Genomic DNA, 18,609 nt, shown 5'->3' with positions numbered 1-18,609 from the left:
TGCATCTTGGGAACCAGGAATCGGAGTCAGATGCCGAGGACGAGGTAAACCACACCTTCCCCACCATGTGCTGTCCTCTGCACCAGATCAGTAGCGGCCCCGCTCTGCTCCTTTATGCCTTTTTTTTCAACCATGTTTTGCAAGGGGCATTACCAGCTTTCCCTGTCCATGGCCCCCTCTAGCTGCACAGTTTTGCATGATATATGGTAGCTTTGTCAGAACCCCCTCTCCACCCCCCCCCAAAAAAAACCTCATCTCTTATTTCCATCCATGTTCTCTTGCACACTCCAGTATGAGATAAAACTGGCTCTATAGAATTTATGAACTTCCCAAATTTGACTTTTGAAAAATTAGGGACTAGTTTGAGAGATTTTAAACTTGTCATGACTAAATTGGCTAGTTTATTATACTCACGTCTACCATATCTAACAGCATAGTTATGGATCGGTGAATTTATAAATGTAAATTAACACAGACTGCAAGGTTTGGTTTAGTTTTATAATTTAAAGATGCTCATTTTGTGGCAATTTGCAGTATAGGGTAACCTAAAACTGATAGGATTTTGTGTTGTTTGCTATTGTTGCAGACTGAAAAGCCAGATCGACGTCATACCTTTGCATCCCTAGCCTTACGTAAGCGCTACAGCTATCTGACTGAGCCTGCACAGAGTGAGTTTGACTTCGTCACTAACAAACCCCTTTGAGTTTAAAATTTTTGCAAAGTTTATTGGATTGATAAGTGTGCAGAGGTATAATTAACTTGTAAAATGAGTGACCATTGTGTAGAAATGACTTTCTTATTGTGACAAACTTTCTCATTCCACATACGACACGTACTGTTCATGTGCTTGTTCACAACATGGTATATATTTTTGCATGAGTGATTTTTAAGTTTTGTGTGCTGTGCTTGCCCACATTGTGAAGTGTGCGCCTTTCGAGTTCCAACGGCTGTGTTTTGGAAGTGTAAATTCTGCAAAATTTTACTTTAACTCACAAAGAAGAATTATCCTTTTGGATGGAAGTCAAAGTAAAATTCTCTTTGTGTTTCATTTGTGCTCCTGGCGTTTTTTTAAAAGCTCTTTTTTTGGCTTTGTGGCAATGTTTTAGTTTGGTACAAGAATGCATGCTGGAGGTCTTGAGTTGTTTTTGTTTTCCCAAGCTCTGCTTGTCACAGGTTTGATGCTGCATGACAAAATGGGCTAAAGCTGGAGTCTTGGACAGCACATTTTGTCTTTTTTTATTTACAAAAGATAAAGGAAAATGGGAAGTTCTGCAGCTCTTCGCTTTATTTTATCTTAACGTTTAAACTGTCTGTGAAAAAGACTGTCCTTTTTGGGCCAAACAGATAAAAGGCACTAAAAAAAGTGGTCTTAATTTCAAGCCAGAGACAACATGCTGGTATTAAAATGTTTGAAGTCCAAAGAGAGAAGTTGTTTTTTGTGTTTATCCTCTTGCATTTGTCCCGCCATTATTTTGCCTCCCAGCTGTCAATCTATGCCATAGTCTTTGCAAATTTACTTTGCTGCTTTATATGCTTTGTTGAGTTTATTTCCTCCATTCTTGTTGCTGCTGTTAGACTTGGGTTCTGGTCATTTTCTCCCTTTGCCCAGTTGTACCTGTGCATTTGTAATCATTTAATATTTCAGATATGAAATGATGCTGTCTAACAAAGGATGTGTTGCAGCAACTGTGTATCAACATTAACCTGTCAGAGGGATGTTTTCATACCTACTTTGACAATAGTTGTTTTATATTCTTCTCATAGTCTAGTGCAGGGACACGTATTTGACTCCAGTCATATAAAGACATGACTTCCAATTTCTACCAATTGGAAGTCATGTCTTTATAGTGACCTTTTCACTTATTTTCATAAGTGAAAATAGAGAATATTACAAAATTTGTGATTAATAATGCAATTTAATATTTTTAAAAATCAGAAATAAATGACCTATGTAAATAAAAGTGTTGTTTTCAAATTATTATTTTATCAATTTAGGGCAAAAAATATATTATTTAAAATTCTTAGTAGAATTTTAACATAAACTGATATCCCATGGTTTACTGACCTGGGTTTGACACGATTTCTTTACTGTATAAGATTGAAGTTGGATGACAAAAATGTAAATTGTTGGGTATGAAATGATATTAAGACTTGGCAGAGGGGTGAACTGACCTTGAGCCAGTTTAGTCATTCCCTAAACCATGACCACGCAAGAACACTGTTTCTTTTTGTAGCTCCATTTTTAGCCGTTTCTTAAATGTCTTACTCAGCAATTAAAAATTGCAGTTTATCCCTTCCTAATACTACAACAGCCTCACTGACCAACTCTTCCTCCTCTGGTGTTGTCTTTTCTTCCTCATTTTTTTCGTCCCCAACATATATTTCTTTTCTTTTTGCTCTTTCATTCTGTTGATTATTTTCTACACCATCCTGTTTGTTATCATTTTTCTCTGAATTCACCTGAAGAAACAGCAGTTGAACGAAGTGCAGCAACAAGAACACTGCCTTCTGGTCACCCTCACAAACCTGTCTTTCCAACCAGACCTTACCCACCATGGTCGACTGCTCCTATTACCGTCCCTGGCCAAACAAGGCCCATCGGAGTGGGGGGTCTCCTCGCCTCTGCCGATCCACCGGCAGGCTCACCAGCTAGTTCTCCATTAAAATCTGCCTGGCCCCTCTCAACACCTTCACCTGCATGTCCTACAACTATAAGAGCAACCTTGGGCTTTTCACCCCCAGCACCCGCCTTGTCATCCCCAGTTAAATCGATCAGCGACTTACCATCATCCCCCATAAGGTCTTACAGGACTGTGCCTTCACCAATTAAAACTGTTGTCCAGCAGGGACCATACCCCATTCACGGGTCTGCCATCCTTGCAACATCTGGAAGTAAACCTGCCACAGATCCGGCATCAATTAAAAACCTTGCTCTGGCTTATGCATCAAGAACCCCTCTCCATCATTCTGTACCAAATGCTTCTTTATCTGAGAGGTCATCAGCTGCTACTGCTTCTGTCACATCACCAAAATCCCTGTACAATCGCTACAGTTCTAATCTACCTTTTAAATCTGCCCTTGTGACAACAGCTGCTTCAGAAGTCACCAACCTTTCTCCTGTTAAAAGCATCTCCAGTCTCTCATCTCTAAAGATGTCTGTTGACTCAACAGTCACATCTCGAGGAGGGAGGACATCCATGTCGTCCATGTCCTCAACCGGTCAGACAACCATTGCTTCCTCAGAATTTTCCATGATGAACGGATCAGTCTCACCTGTTAAATACCCATCCTCCTCCTCTACCCCATCCTCGCCTTCTTCACGTCTTCTCTCAGAGAGAAGCAACAGTCTTCAGGAGAGGATCCAAGCCACCACCCAGGCAGCAACATCCGGTGTCAGTGCAGCCATAAACGAAGCTTTAGACTCATACTCAGGGTATGGCACGCTTAGGTCATTGTCATCTTCGCGCAGATCTGCAACAGCAACCTCTGCTTATGGTTCTCTGAAATCTGCATCTGCCAGCCCAAGTCCAGCAGTCTCATCAAATACAATGACTGTTCCTGTTTATTCACTTGTCAATGTCCTCCCTGACACCCCTGTAAAACCAGGGCCTGGGTCTCTCAAAATGGCACTGCCCGATTCTCCTCGTACCTCATCCACCTCTTCTTCATCTTTCCCTTCATGTGTTACTGGAACAAAACTGAAATCACAATTAAAATCTCCTCCATTTATAACACCATCAATCATCCATCCAACTGCAACCTCCAATCAGGAGATACTTAGAGATGTAGCAGATATGAAACAGGATTTAATTAGAATGACGGCTATCCTCCAGACAGACACACAAATGGCAGCTAAAACTGTACAAACATCAAATACTGGCACACCTAAAGAGTCTAAGTTAGAAGATCAAGAACCACACACACTAGTTGAGAAAGTCAAAAAAGATTTAGTCAAAGTCAGTGAGATACTACAAAAGGATATCATGGCTGAAGATAAGACCATTTCAGGTAATGAGACAAGTTCAGAAGAGGAATGGCAGGAATTTTCCAGAGATGAGATCGAGGAGGCACAAAGAAGTGCTCTCAGAGACTGTTACTCCCCATTTGATGAAAACACTCTTTTTAAGCATCAGTCGATGCCAAGCAAAGAGTTAGAATTAAGTAAAGTGGTAGATTACTTAACAAATGACATTGGTGCAAGTTCTCTGTCGAAAATGGCACAGTTGAAAAGTGAGTATGAGGATGAGGTAAAAAAAGATGGGGAGGAGAAACAAAAACGAGTGCTCAAGCCATCCATGACCATACAAGAGCACAAACTCAAAATGCCTCCTCCAGTTTCAGGCATGATCAGATCTCCCTCAGAGAAGGACTTAAGCAAGCTTGCTGAGTCATACCAAGGGTCAGACACAATCTTGGAATCTCCCGAGGAGCTGTCTCATGAGCAAGATAAAAGTCCCCTCTCAGACAGCGGGTTTGAGACAAGAAGTGAAAAGACGCCTTCTGCTCCTCAAAGTGCAGAAAGCACAGGCCCCAAACCTTTATTTACAGATTCCCCAATCCCCCCTTGTGTAACTGAAACCAGAACTGAGGTTGTCCACATCAGGAGCTATGAGCAACCAGATGATCTTTCTGAGCCTGGAGTCATGGAGGAGGCTGCATCTGCTTTACCTCTTTTAGAGCCAGAAAGTTCATCATCAAAAGCTTTACAGATGAAAATACCAGAAGATGATGCCTTAATGAACAAAAGCATGTGTCTTAAAGAGGAAACTCATATCACTACCACAACCCGTATGGTGTATCACAAGCCTCAATTGACTGATGGTGCAGAAATGATAGAGGAAGCCATGTCAGTAAGGGACATCATGAAAGCTTTTCAGTCAGGACGAGACCCATCTAAAGAACTGGCAGGCCTCTTTGAACACAAAGCCAGCCAAGAGTCTGTCAAAGGTGATGAACTCACCCCAAGGTTTCTAGAACGAGACATTAAATCCAAACCCAAAGTTGAGAGGATAATTGAAGTTCATATTGAAAAGGGCCACAGCACAGCAGACCCAACTGAGGTTATTATCAGAGAAACAAAGAAACACCCTGAGCTTTATGTCTACAAAAGTGACCGTGGAATAAAGGAGCTTACTGATTATGATGAGGCCCAGCAAGAAGAAGAGGAGCTTAATGTTGAAGAATCTTTGCCCTCCTTCCTAGAAACATCTCGTGTTAACACTCCCGTGTCACAAGAAGAGGACAGTCGTCCAAGTTCTGCCCAACTCATAGGAGATGATTCATATAAAACTCTAAAACTATTAAGCCAGCACTCCATAGAATATTGTGATGATGAATTATCTGAAGTTCGAGGAGAATCATATAAGTTTGCTGAGAAAATGCTTCACTCAGAAAAAATTGAAACATCATTGCAGTCTTATTCAGACACAGAGGATTCTACAAGGGCGGCAGTCAAAAATCGCCACCTAGCTTCTGAGGAGAGTGGTAGGTTTGAGGGCACAAGTCAAGGCAAAGGAAGCCCAAAAAGAGAGTTTGTTTCTAAGTCATCAAAAGATGGGTCCTCTAAATCAGGTAAATTCCTGCACAAAGATGAACCTTCTCAGTTTGACAAGGTGACAGTGCTCCATTACTCAACAGAACCAGGCAGTCCAAAACATGCAGTTTGGATGAGATTTACTGAAGACAAACATGATAGAAGTAGGGACAAACTACTTTATGAAGATCGAGTAGATCAAACAGTGAAAGAGGCTGAAGAAAAACTCAGTGAGGTATCTCAGTTTTTCCGTGATAAAACAGAGAAGCTTAACGATGAGCTACAGTCTCCTGAGAAAAAGCCAGTTAGACGATTGAAGGAGCCTAGATCCTGGCCTAACTCTACCTGCAGTAGCCCAGAAAAAATACAACAGAAACCTAAAGCAGGGGATGAGTTGTTAAGTAAAACCAAACTTAAGGTACCTTCAGTTGGTAAATCTATTAGTAGTTCTCCAGTAGTAGAAAAGAAAAGCTCTAGCTTACCAAGCAGTCCTCAGAAAAGTGTTAACTCTTGTACTACTCAAGATAAAATCAAACAAGAACCAAAGACCTGTGTGTCTGAACCCTCTTCTCCAGCTCATGTAACTTCAACATCAAAGGTCAGTGCAGTGAGGATGAAGTTTGAATCCGCTGCTCAGAAAGTCAGTCAAAGTCAGTCCAGTCCTACTAAAATTCCTCCACCTGTACAACCAAAACCATCAGTAAAGAAACTACAGGAAAGCAAGCTACCTGTTTACCAGTTTGGCTCTGGAGGAAAATCCTCAAAAGTATCTGAAACATCAGAAGAAAATGTCCAAGAAAAGAATGAGAAAGACAAAGCAAATAGCAAACCTGACCCAATACCTACATCTAAAATTTCCAAAGCAGACAAGCTTTCAAATAAAAACTTAATTGAGCCCCATCATGATATTTGTGAAACTAAGACTGATAAAGTACCACCTAAAGGTAAAGATAATCAGTTTAGTGTGACTCAGGAAATTAAGGAAAGTAATAAAAGCTACACTGCTAGGATGTCTGTTGTTCTTGACAATGATGCTAAAAAATACCAGCAAACCACTAAAAGTGTGTCATCTACTAAAGATGTAAAACCTGAACTGCCCCAAAAGGATTCAGAGGAACCAATAAACAAAAACCTTAGAAAAAAGACAGAATCCCAGATTCCTGTAAGAACCACAACCCCCTGTTTAGATAACCTTACAAAGAAACAGACAACAACAAAGCCCTCACAGTTACTTACACTAGCTAAACCTAAAAGCCCAGAGACAGGGCCAGCAAAAACAGATTTAACCTTTGAAATTCTTGACAATTCACCGAAAGATTCCAACTCCAATAGTCTTCCCAGCCCTAGAGAAATACTGGAGAAAGTTATTGCTCCTCCAGTTGTAACAACCAAAGAGAACTTCAAAGGCATCAAAACATTGCCTGTTTATGTCCAGGTTGGTAGGCAGGCAGAGAGGGAGGCTAAGGGAGCACTGTACACAGTAAAACAAAAATCAAGCTCTGCAATTAGTCCCATAAGCCCAGAAGATGATACATTAGAGCAAGTTTCTTTCATAGACAGCTCAGGGAAAAGCCCTCTTACACCAGAAACCCCCAGCTCTGAAGAAGTCAGCTATGACCTCACGTGCAAAACTCCTGATGGCTTTATGGAATTCATTTCAGGCAAGCCAAGCCCTATCATGGAGGTATCTGAGGACTCAGAGGAAGATGGTCAAGGAAACACAGTTTCCTCATTTAAAGAGGCAACAATAGAAAGCAAAAATAGTGTTCACGATGCCCAGGCAGACCTTGCTAATGCTAATAAAGAAAAAACAGAAATGAACGACAATCAGTTGGAATTACTTGATAATTTTAAAACAGAAGAAATCATCAACAATATTCATGGTGATATTAAAGACCAGGAGCAACAAGAAGTGTCAAAAGACAAGGGTATTGCATATATCGAGTTTCCTCCTCCTCCCCCTCTGGATTCAGCTTCAGAAATTTCAGACACAGAGAGAAAGGGCTCCTGTGCCTCTTCAGAGACTGAGACTGAAATGATGGAAGTGAACTTACAAGAGGAACATGACAAGCATCTGACCGAACCAGTTATACGTATACAACCCCCTACTCCAGTGCCCCCTAGCACAGATGACAGTCAATCAAATGCTGAAGAAGATGATGAGTCAATCTTCCAGCCAATTCCATGTAGAAAATTGACCTCCAATGTTCCTGAAGAAGAGGAAAAGAAAAAAGAGAAAGAGAAAATGTCTAAGTCTAAAAGACATGACAAAAATGGCAACAAAGAACCTGGTGGGACCAATGGTTCGAATGGCTCCACCAATGGTTCCAAAGGTTCCAATGGTAAAGGGGAGGATAATGACTGTGAACAAAATGGAAATGACCAGTCAATAACAGACTGCTCAATAGCCACAACAGCTGAGTTTTCTCATGACACAGATGCCACAGAAATAGACTCTCTCGATGGCTATGAGCTTCAAGATGAGGATGATGGCTTGTGTGAGCAGGCTGATTTACAACTTTTTGGACTTCCAGACAGTCGTAGAGATGTTTGGGCAACAGACACATTTAGGTCTTCCGATCGTTCTTTTCCCCAGACCAAACTGGAAGTTATTGAGGAGGAGAAAACCCCTGAGGAATGCCAGAAAGACATTTTGAAAAAAGATAACTCCACATGTAATGGAACGTCTGATGACATTAGTAAAGATGGAGCTAAAACCCAGGAACCCTCAGAGAAAGAAGGATTTTCAGACTCTTACTTTAGTTACAAATTAGAAGAGGAGTTCAATTCTCCTTTTAAGACTGTTGCCACTAAAGGGCTGGACTTTGATCCATGGCCCAGTAAAAGTGGTGAAGGAGAAATTGTTGACATGGGGGGAACAAGGGGAAACAGTGGGGAGCCAAAGCCTTATGGACTAGCTGTTGAAGACCAGTCTCAGGCTACTACAGCAGAAACTACACCTGCTCAAACTCCAACGGACGATAGCACACCGAGTGAACCAAACCCATTCCCCTTCCATGAAGGGAAGATGTTTGAGATGACACGCAGTGGTGCGATTGACATGAGCAAGAGGGACATGGTGGAGGAGAGGCTCCAGTTTTTTCAGATTGGTGAGCATTACTACTCAGCAGGCAAGTACAGGGTCAAGAACTTTGAAAAAGATGCCTCCTCACAATGCAGTAATGAGTTTAATTTTCAGTATACCATACCAGTCCCTCAAGACTCCATTCAGACAATGACTGTAGAGATATCCAATGTGTCTGGTTACAGCACATGCAAAGAGTCAGCCTCCAACACCAAACCAAAATTCTCTACTTTTAAAGCAGGTTTAAAGCTAGCATCATCTGATGCTTCAAATAGCACTTCTAAATATACAAGCACTTTTAATTGGAGTAGTGATGATGTTTCAGGAACCACTGCAGCTAGATGTTATTGTGCTATACCAGACTATGCAGATTACATTCATTTTAATACATCAAATGTAGCACACAACTCTTTGAGGAAACTGCCATTTGTCATGGATTACTATTCTGACAGACCCAAACAGAATCCAGAAGATGAAAAGACTTGTTACCAAAGCACTGATTGTTCTTCAGCACCTTCACAACAGACTACCAATCTGCAAACATTGAGCAGCAATACCAGTAGCACTATCCCTGACTCCTATTTAGGTATTTCTCAAGCTGCCAGCATCATGTCCAATTTGTTGTCCTCTGCAATACCTACACTGCAGGAAGTCAGTGGGACAGAAACCTCTTTTAGACAGTTAGAGGAACACTATGGGAAAGACAAGACTGTTTTTAATGTAGCAATAGCAAAAACAGAAGCCAAAGGAGTCAAAGGCCATATATTTAGATCCAAGTTGCCCTTGAGGGTGGCTAGCCACAAACTATGCAGCCAAAGGCATCATGAAATAATGGGCATTTCAAAAGAAAATGCTCATGAATTTTCTCTCAGGACACATAAGATGCAAAATAAAGTTTGGGAACGATTTGACCCTTTTAAAACTTTTTTTCCTAAATCCCGAATCCCTATTTTGAAAGCCATTAAAAACCCTTCTAGTTCCCAAAAACATCCACTGGCCAGAAACAATCTTACACTCAGACTTAACAAAAATTTTAATGAGGGAAGAATTCAAGCTAAGCACACACACAGGTCTTCAAAAGGCAAAAGCAATAATGAAAAGAGTGCAGTAGTCCTAAAGAACTATACAACAAACTCTCTTATTAGTCAAGCACCTAAATCTTTAAACAAAACCAAATCCAAGGAGGCTGAAGCTATGTTAGCAGGGAAAACTTTGCCCGCTGAAGATGAGGAAAGCTGCAAATTCAATACCACCAGGAACACTTCACTGTCAGAACCATCTATAGCTTCTAGGAGTTCCCGTTCTTCCTGCACCTCTACCTCCACCCCCACCTCCACCACCACATCACCACCACCCACTAGAGATGTCAGTCAGAGGATGAGGACAAGCAGGAGGAAGATTAGGCGGACACATGGAGAGAAGGAGCGTGAGCAGATGGAGGAAGGGAGTCAGGTTGATCAACCAATCACGACTCCTGTGATGGAGAACGAGACTAGTTTGTAAACTCTTTCTAAACACTTTAAGCACTTTACTTTTCTCTAAAAGATGCATGTAGCTGTTGTGGGTGATCTGTAACGTGACGTAAGTGTAGCTGTCTTCTTCCTGTCCTTCCTGTTATCTGTGTCCTGTGCTGTTTGATGTAGCTGTAGAGCAGAGGTGACCAGTAGTAGTCCACTAGACCAAGAGTCCTGTATGTCTTAGATTGTTCTCTTGTCCAGCCTATCAGAATGAAATAATGGTTCATTGCCAGGCCCCAGCAGAACTTGACCATATAGTTGAGGACATAATTGAATAACTTAAATCCCTAGTGTTGGAGCTAAAACATGCAGGACACTGGCTCTTAAGAATTGTCATTACATACTCTTGATGTAGAGTTAAAGGTATCAACTTCCTTAGATTTGGTTTTACAAAATATTGAAGGTGTAAAAAGTGAATTGATCTACCATTTTAGTACCAGTGGTTTGAAATATAGTCAAGAGGCAGAATTGGGAGGGCAAATTCCATATTAAATTGGGTAACTGCACACTTGCCAGTTTCATTGCACTTCTAGTGATTTCAGTCTTGCATTTCATCAGAAGACACAGCTCTCTTTCACCCCTAAGATGTTCCAAACAGTTTGCCTGGTTCTTAGATGGTATTTTGTGGTTTCCTTTTTTTAAATCACTTTGAAATCAATACATCAGCTCACGGAAGCTTCGTAAATGCAAACTGTTACCTGTATGACCAAATTGAAACTCTGAGCTGTTTTGTATCAGTGAGAGGGAATTTTGCCTGATGCTCATCTGTTTATTGTGTTTTGTGGCAGAACACTCTGCAGTGATAAAACTTTCATTACTAATATTATTGAAGAGCAAACATTTATGTCTAAAATTGTGATATATTTATATATATATATATATATATATATATATATATATATATATATATATATATATATATATATATATATATATTATTTTTTTTTTCTGGCCTCACACATCCTCAAGCTTTTAATTGGACTGATGTTCTGCATTGCTATTACTTACATTTGGTAAGTAAAAGCATATGGATCTACATCTGGATCCTGAACAGCGAGGCAGAGATCTCCTTCACAGTCATTGTTTGCTACATTGCTATCAGAAATGCAGTTGTGTTCAGTGCTGAAATGACAGGTAAATGATGCATGGTTTTTAACATTTATAAAGAATAAAAATCTAAAAATTGTGAAGTGCACTTTTACTCAAATTGAATGTTGGATTGTTTTTTTTATTAAAAATTAAAATTAAACATTAAATCAAATGAGGATCTAAAACAAAAAGTTTGAGGAAAGTTTGGCCAGAAAAGTTGAAATTTGAGACAGCGAACATATTTGATACTCTCACAAAACACAAAATATGAGAACAAGTATTGTTCATTTGAACAGACACAGATTCCCAAATTATTTTAGATGTTTTAGGGGTCTGAAAAAGTGAATTCTCTGTGAACTGAGAACCGAGAGTTCACTTTTCCTTCTGTAAATGGTATTGTTCTTTTTGAAAGCCATTTTGCTTTATTGTGAACCATATGCAACTCATTTGGAGACTGTCATCATTATGTCATGCTGATTGTTTCTATTCTGGCTTTAATCACTCAGGCCCTCAGAGTCCCTGTGAGCGAACAGACGTCCGCATGGCGATCGTAGCTGACCATCTCGGCCTCAGCTGGACTGGTAAATCTGAATTTATCTCAGTTTCTACCTTTGCTTCCAGGAATTTGGAGTACAAGACCGATGAATCAGCTGAACTGAGATTAGGCTTCATTACTGGAGATTTAAAAGTGTTACAGTTTTGCCATCTAGTGGACAGTTAGTGTAATGTTTTGATGACTCCTCACTGCAGTGGAATTTGCTCTGATTAGTCATAACATTACGACAACTGAGAAGGCTCTTCATTGCCACCAGATAGCGTCATACTGGGGTGTTGATGAAATGGAGCGTTGTTGATATAAGATCAAATAGGTTTACTGGATTTGGAAGACAGGTAAATACGTCATACATATACCATTAAAATTAATAATATATATAATAATATATAGCTCTGTATCCTTCATAAGTGTGGGGTTATGCAGTAAGGTAGACCTACCCCTCATCATTGTGGGGTTGCATGTGATTGGTTTCCAGAAATGTTTTGGAGGGTTCAAATCAAGCTGTAGTGCTTCCTACCAGCGACTGCTTATGAAATTGATCAGTGTTTACTTAGCTACTACATCCATACATTCAAGTGCCTTATAAGAAACTAAAATATCTTCAAAAGGTTAAATTATTTCAAAAGTTTGCACGTTCAGTTGTGTGATAGTTTTTTGTTTTTTTTTATTAGATTTGCTTCTATCTATTGAAAACCAAATTTACTTTGATCTGAAAAGAGGAGGCTGAAGCCTGTGTGACAATCCAGTCATTTTCCCAGACGGTTCTGATGGTTCAACTAAAGAAATCTGGCAAATGTAGCCCATGTCCTGGACAAATGGGTGCGCAGTGGTTCTTGAAAAAATGTTTCCAGCTGAGGTCCACACCTTACTAAATACTAATATATCAAAATCAGAATATGTCTTTATAAGTTTACATCAAACGCCATTAAAGTCAGAAAAACATATAAATATATATATTTTTAATATTAGGCATGCATGTGGAGCAAGGGCAGTTACACAGAAGATATATTAATATTAATCTAACTTATAAGTCATGCTACTTTCACTCTGAGTGTATTGACGAGATAAATATGGTATATGTTTGTGTATTTTCCTCATGAGCAGTAATAAGGGTGTGGCCTCTGCAGTTCAGTTCAGTCCAAGCCTGGTATCCTGCACTGCAGTACTGCTGCACGCCTGCCTGCCCGTGTGCAGATGGGTGGGACTCTGTCACTGTGTGCACAGCTTAGTTGTCGAGGTGTTTCTGTCTGTCCAGTGTAGAAAATCTATATTTAATGCATCCTCCTGTCACAGAGCTGCAGAGAACACAGTGTTTCAAATTTGCAGCATGCATCACCTCTTTGTGCCTTGCTAGGTTGAGTTGAGTTCTTTTTGGCACGCTTTCATGGCTCCTGGTCATTTATTTTTAATCTGACTGTTTTATTAGATTAAAAAAGAGATTGCTATTTAGGTCTGAACATAGAATCATTAAATAGTTGGTAATATATATATACACATGTAGTTTAGAATTCAAATGACATTTCTTTTCGTTCTAATTAGCATCAGTCCTTTAATCAACATTTGCATTGCACAGCTATTTGCACTCCTGTGACTTCTTTTATCCTGATAAACAGAAATATTGTACATTATGTAATCGATTTGGTGTTGAGATTAATTTTCGGTTTCTAACCTTGAATAATCTTTCTGGACATTTTCTGCTTTTACAGAGCTGGCCAGGGAGTTGAATTTCTCTGTGGAAGAAATCAATTTCATCAGAGTGGAAAACCCAAATTCCCTGACAGCGCAGAGCTTTATGCTTCTAAAGAAATGGGTGCACAGGGATGGTAAAAATGCCACAAGTAAGCAAAAACTGCAGTGAAGTTCATTTTGCTTTAGATTTGTTGGTTTATAAGTTTTGTCTGCCAAGTTTTCCTGCAATCTCCAGTCTTTGTACTAATAGTTTTATGCAACTAGTAGACAGATGGCAGCCAGATAGGTTAACTTATTTGTGCCACTTTTTTCCCCCTTTAACTGTCTTTGACCTTTGAATGGTTAATCAACAATTTTTGAATAACTGATTATTTATTTTTCATGCATTTATTATATGTTGAACCTGGCAGGTAGACCCCATCCTTTCTCCCCCCATTTCTTATGTTTGCACTTAACTAAGCTAACTAAGAGTTTTCAGTAGCCATAGCAGCTTTGCTTTGAACTGAGTCGTGAACAGTTTCCTCAGTCACAAGAGTTTATGTGGTTGAATCAGACAAATCTATTTTCATTCCAGGTGCGAATGAGATGAAAACCGATAATTCAAACTAAAACCACAATTTGTGGATCGAAACATGACAAACATAACCCATCTTTTCCCCTCTCTGTCTCTTTCTCCCCTCCAGCGGATGCTTTAACTGCGGTGCTGACTAAGCTCAATCGGTTGGATATTGTGACTTTGCTGGAAGGGCCCATATTTGACTACGGTAACATAACAGGCACACGCTGCTTTGCCGATGATAACGCAGTATTCCCGGATCAGTCCGATGGTAAAGTGTAGCCCACCCTAGCTGAACTATCCTCTCAGTCTATCCCTTCATTCTTCACTTCCTCTTTCAGCCAGATAGTTAGACCTAACTATGCACACAAATACTGAAGCAATCCTGCTGGATCAAACCATTAGGGACCAGCCTAAAATGACCTAGGGCTCCAGTTGGTTATTTGAGGTAGTTTTCTGTAGCTTTAAGACATCTAACGTGTCTTATATTATCAAGTAGGCTTTTCAGCTTTTAAAAAAAACTCACAATATGGACAATTTTGAATGTTGAAAAATCTGTACCAGAGAAGACGGTGCATGATTTCTTTGTATGTGTGTGTGTGTTTTTTTCATGGGAAATGCACAAAAGCATGATGAAGGAAGGGATCACTGTCTCTGCCCCATCTGATGAATTTTAATGTTTTTATAAAAAGGCATACACATGTGAAGTGTATTTCTCAGATGAGGCAGGACACTAGTTACGAATATGTGAATATTTGGAACTTTGATACAACACATCTACTTTTAAAGCACATCAAAAACAAGTTCTACAGAGCAGCATGTTTGCGTTCATGCAGTATGGCGAGTCTTTCTTTTTTTACTCTCTCTATCTCTATGTTTCTCTCTCTCCTACTAAATAATGCAATGTGGCAGTAATCACTGGTGTTGTGGGATCCACTGAAGATAATTGCAAAACGTTGATAAGAATTTGCCCCTTTGTTCCATTTTTTTGACTTTCTTTCACTGAATTGAATGACATCACATTCCTTTGCCTTTATTATTATGTTGGTTTTTTTTTTGGTTTTTTTTGCTCAGTACTTTTATTCTGTCAATGATTTAAAAATAGCTATTTTTAAGCAAAATTATGCAATGCACCTCATACGCTATTTCTGCTTTATCAAGGTTCCTGAAGTCATCTTAACATAAAAGATCACTGTTTCTCTTGAGACAGTGTGATCTTTGTATAAAGATGATTTCAAGTGTTAAGGCAATTTCCAACTGATTAAATACAATTAACTGCATGCATGGATGTAACTTTGCTTGCAATGCGGCCTGCCCCCGTTTTTAATGTTAAAAATTAACTTTTAACAATTTTTAAATTGGTGAAAGCTTTTCAACACAACTAGGAGTGTCAATCTCTTTCAGTCTAAGATGACACTCACAGATGAGTTGAAACTGCAGGGTTTTTTTTTTTACGTGTATAACGCTGCTTCTTTCATTGCTGCTAGCTGTACTTTACCTGCCATCTCCTGGTGTCCTCCAAGCCTCCCGTCCTCTACACTCCGCTGTAGCTTCCTCTGCTTTGAGACCAGCAGACTCCCCTACTGCTCCTCCTCTTCCTACTCCTCTTCTTCTTGCTTCAGAGCGACTAACGTCTACAGAAAAATCTCCTGGCAGTACTCGCCAACACTAACCAGCTACTTCCCATGAATGAGAAACTTCTAATAACCAAAGCAGCTTCTGGATCAAACCTCTGCTCCTGCTCCTATGCTCTGCGATTGTTAGAATAAAATCTGAATTTTAGCCATCTGTGAAACCACAATGTAATGCTGGATTGGTGCTTTGCTAAGGTGCTCACACAAAACAGATTTATTTACTGGTATTTTGGCCAAGATAGCAACTTCCTAAGTGAAGAAGAAGAGTTGTGCTGCTGCTCATTCTTAATTTAACCATGCCATTGGAAATATGGCATTGTCAACAGATAGACTAACATTTAAATTGAAGAGGTAATTTATTTCAGAAATCCAAGTCAAAAAGTTAAACATATTATATTGACTAGTTACGCAAATTAAATCCTTTGTTCCTGTAAATTTTATTTAAAGTTAATGACAGCTCAAAATTTCGATTCTTACAATATGAAATTGAATAATTGTGGGGACGATGGCGGCGATGGTGTAGGAGTTCGCCCTGCAAACGGTGGTCCGCCCACTCTCGTTGTTTGTGTCCTTGGGCAAAACCCTTCACCCTCTTTGCGGTTGAGTGGAGGGAAAAGGTGTGATTGAAAAGAGTCGGCAAACAACATTGATACCAGAAGGTTTCATTTGGTAATTTAAGCGAAGAGTCCCAGCTAAATGCTAAGTGCAAGTAATGTCAATACCTGTAGTTTTTTTTCCCCAGCAGATCCCAATTTCTCTATGTCACTCTACATACAATTAATTTATTTTATGTCTGAGTTTCACCTTCTAAACTAGAACTGCTGAAACAGATTACCTCCTCAATTATGCTTTGCTTTCTTTAGAAACACCTGTGCAAAAACAACTTCACAAAATGCTAGTGAACTCCAGTTATTTACATATTTAAAGATCGCACCTCTGCTTTTGTAGAAAAGGCCTTTTCCATCTAAAGTGGTTTGGATTTTCTTCTTTGTTGCCCACCAGTTTGCTCTCGCAAATTTCAACTATAAGAAACAAATTAGCATAACTCCTAAAAGTTATCCGTTGAGATGAGATGATGATGTTAAAACCAATGTCTTTGCAAGATGTGTTCAGCATTAAGCTCCAGCTGCTGCTAAGACTCCTGTTGGCTATCAGCTTATTAGGAATCCTGACTGCAAAGCCCTCATCTCTGCAGCTTAAACACCATCAGCTCCTTAATCAGCTACTTCTTCATTTCATTGTCAGTGCTTAACATGTTTATTTTTACATGCCGTTTGTCTTTTTGTCTGATTCCTGTCTAACAGTTGTCTTGTCTTTCTTGTCTTGTGCATTTGTAATGATGTAGCTCCAAAAGTTATTAACAGTCCTATTCTCCCCCCGTATCCTCAGACCTGTCAGCCTTTAAGCTCCGTCTCCTCTCCTCCTTATCCCAGTAAAATCAGCATTTTGTCTTCTCCGTCCTCTGTCTTCACCTTCCCTTCTCCCCCAACCACACCTCCTGTTTACCTCCTCCCTGTTGCTCCTGTTCTCCCTCATTTCTCCACCCTGCCTTACTCTCCTCCACTTCCTCCCACTCCTCGAAGTCCTTTTGGCTGCTCCTCGTTCTTCTTTCCTCCCAACTTCTCTCCTTCTGCTGTTACTCTACCCTCGACCTCAATTTCCTCCTCCCTTCAACCGCACATACTAAGCCCTACACTGAAAAGTCGGTCTCCTCCTTCCAACTCTCACTCCTCTCCTACTTTGTCATCTTTACCTGCTTTTGTCCCTGCTTCTCCTCCTTCTCCCGCTTTACTGTTTGTCTCCTCTCCTCCTATCTTCTGCCCTCCTTCCCCTCCACCATCTCCCCTTCCCCCTGGTATCCCCTCGTACTTCAGACGTGATCGTTCAGTTCCCGAGATTTACATTTAGAGTCCTCTCAGTTATTCTGCTATTTCCTGCCTAAATTACTTTGTTGTTATGAGAATATGGAGTTTAGTTTTCTTAAAAGAAGTTATAAATCTCACTTACAAAACCTGCCCATAAATGAGCCTATAATTAAGTGCATTTACAAAAGACTAACCTGACTTTGAAGTGCTGCCCTCAGGCACGAGGATTCAATGCCTTGCAAAATTGTTTCACCCTTTGAGCATTACAACCACAAACCTTACTCAATCTTATTGGGAATTATGTGATAAGTAAACACAAAGTGGACCTTAGTTGTAAGATGGAGAAAAAGAGTACATATATTTTTATTTATTTTAACAAATAAACCGAAAAGTGTGCATTTCTATGAGGTACCATGAGCCTCCTGACTTCTTCTTTGGCGATTTCTCTCCTGTTCTTTACTCCATTTACACAGAAAGTAAATTTCACTGAAGTGAACTCTTTTCCTGAATTAGCTGAAGGCAGATTGTTGCAGTGTATTTGACTTAAGGGTGTCAGTGTAAAATCAAATGACTGCAAAGCCTTATTCTGTTTAACAAATTTAAATAATGTGCGTCACTTTAGTTTTACAATTTTGTGTTAATCTGTCACACAAAATCTTAACGCAATACACTGAAGGTTGTGGTTATAACCAAATGTGCACAAGTTTAAGGGATATGATTATGTTTGAAAGGCACAATGTGATTATAAGTTAAATACAGTTTGCTAAGTTCTACTTTTACATTTTATATCTCCGTCTCCATTATTTTTGACAGTGTTGTGTTTACTCTGAGGCTGGTTCAGAACACCCAAATACAGATTACACTCAAGATGTTATTCAAAGAGAACATGTAAACTCAACAACAGTCGCATGTTTTATCATTTAAACGGCAGATTCATTAAACTCATCAGGGCATTCTAATTAGGAAACTGGCTCTTTACTTTCTAAACCTTCCATAGTATTCACTACCTAGCACTTGTTTTTTTGAGCCAGATTTTATCTTAACATTAGCCATCTTATATAGTGTCTCTTGCAAATGAGATATTG

At 39.7% G+C, this 18,609-nt stretch overlaps 1 protein-coding gene across 12 annotated transcripts in view; it reads left to right on the top strand.

Moving 5' to 3' along the window:
* LOC122823076 (ankyrin-3-like) overlaps window positions 1–18,609 on the top strand; it is a 100,866-nt gene that overhangs the window by 76,384 nt on the left and 5,873 nt on the right. For 10 of the 12 annotated variants that reach the window (XM_044102312.1, XM_044102324.1, XM_044102318.1 and 7 more), the window contains 6 exons: window positions 18–44; window positions 587–668; window positions 2,473–8,643; window positions 11,731–11,805; window positions 13,487–13,618; window positions 14,153–14,296. In XM_044102312.1, coding sequence (XP_043958247.1) covers window positions 18–44; window positions 587–668; window positions 2,473–8,643; window positions 11,731–11,805; window positions 13,487–13,618; window positions 14,153–14,296 — 6,631 coding nt within the window. The remainder of the gene's footprint in view (window positions 1–17; window positions 45–586; window positions 669–2,472; window positions 8,644–11,730; window positions 11,806–13,486; window positions 13,619–14,152; window positions 14,297–18,609) is intronic. The other 2 variants (XM_044102316.1, XM_044102319.1) reach the window with 2 other exon arrangements.

Source organism: Gambusia affinis, linkage group LG20 (assembly GCF_019740435.1).
Source record: "Gambusia affinis linkage group LG20, SWU_Gaff_1.0, whole genome shotgun sequence".
Classification (NCBI taxonomy): Eukaryota; Metazoa; Chordata; class Actinopteri; order Cyprinodontiformes; family Poeciliidae; genus Gambusia; species Gambusia affinis.
Note: the sequence above shows the minus strand (reverse complement) of the source record. Positions and strands in the feature narration are given on the sequence as shown.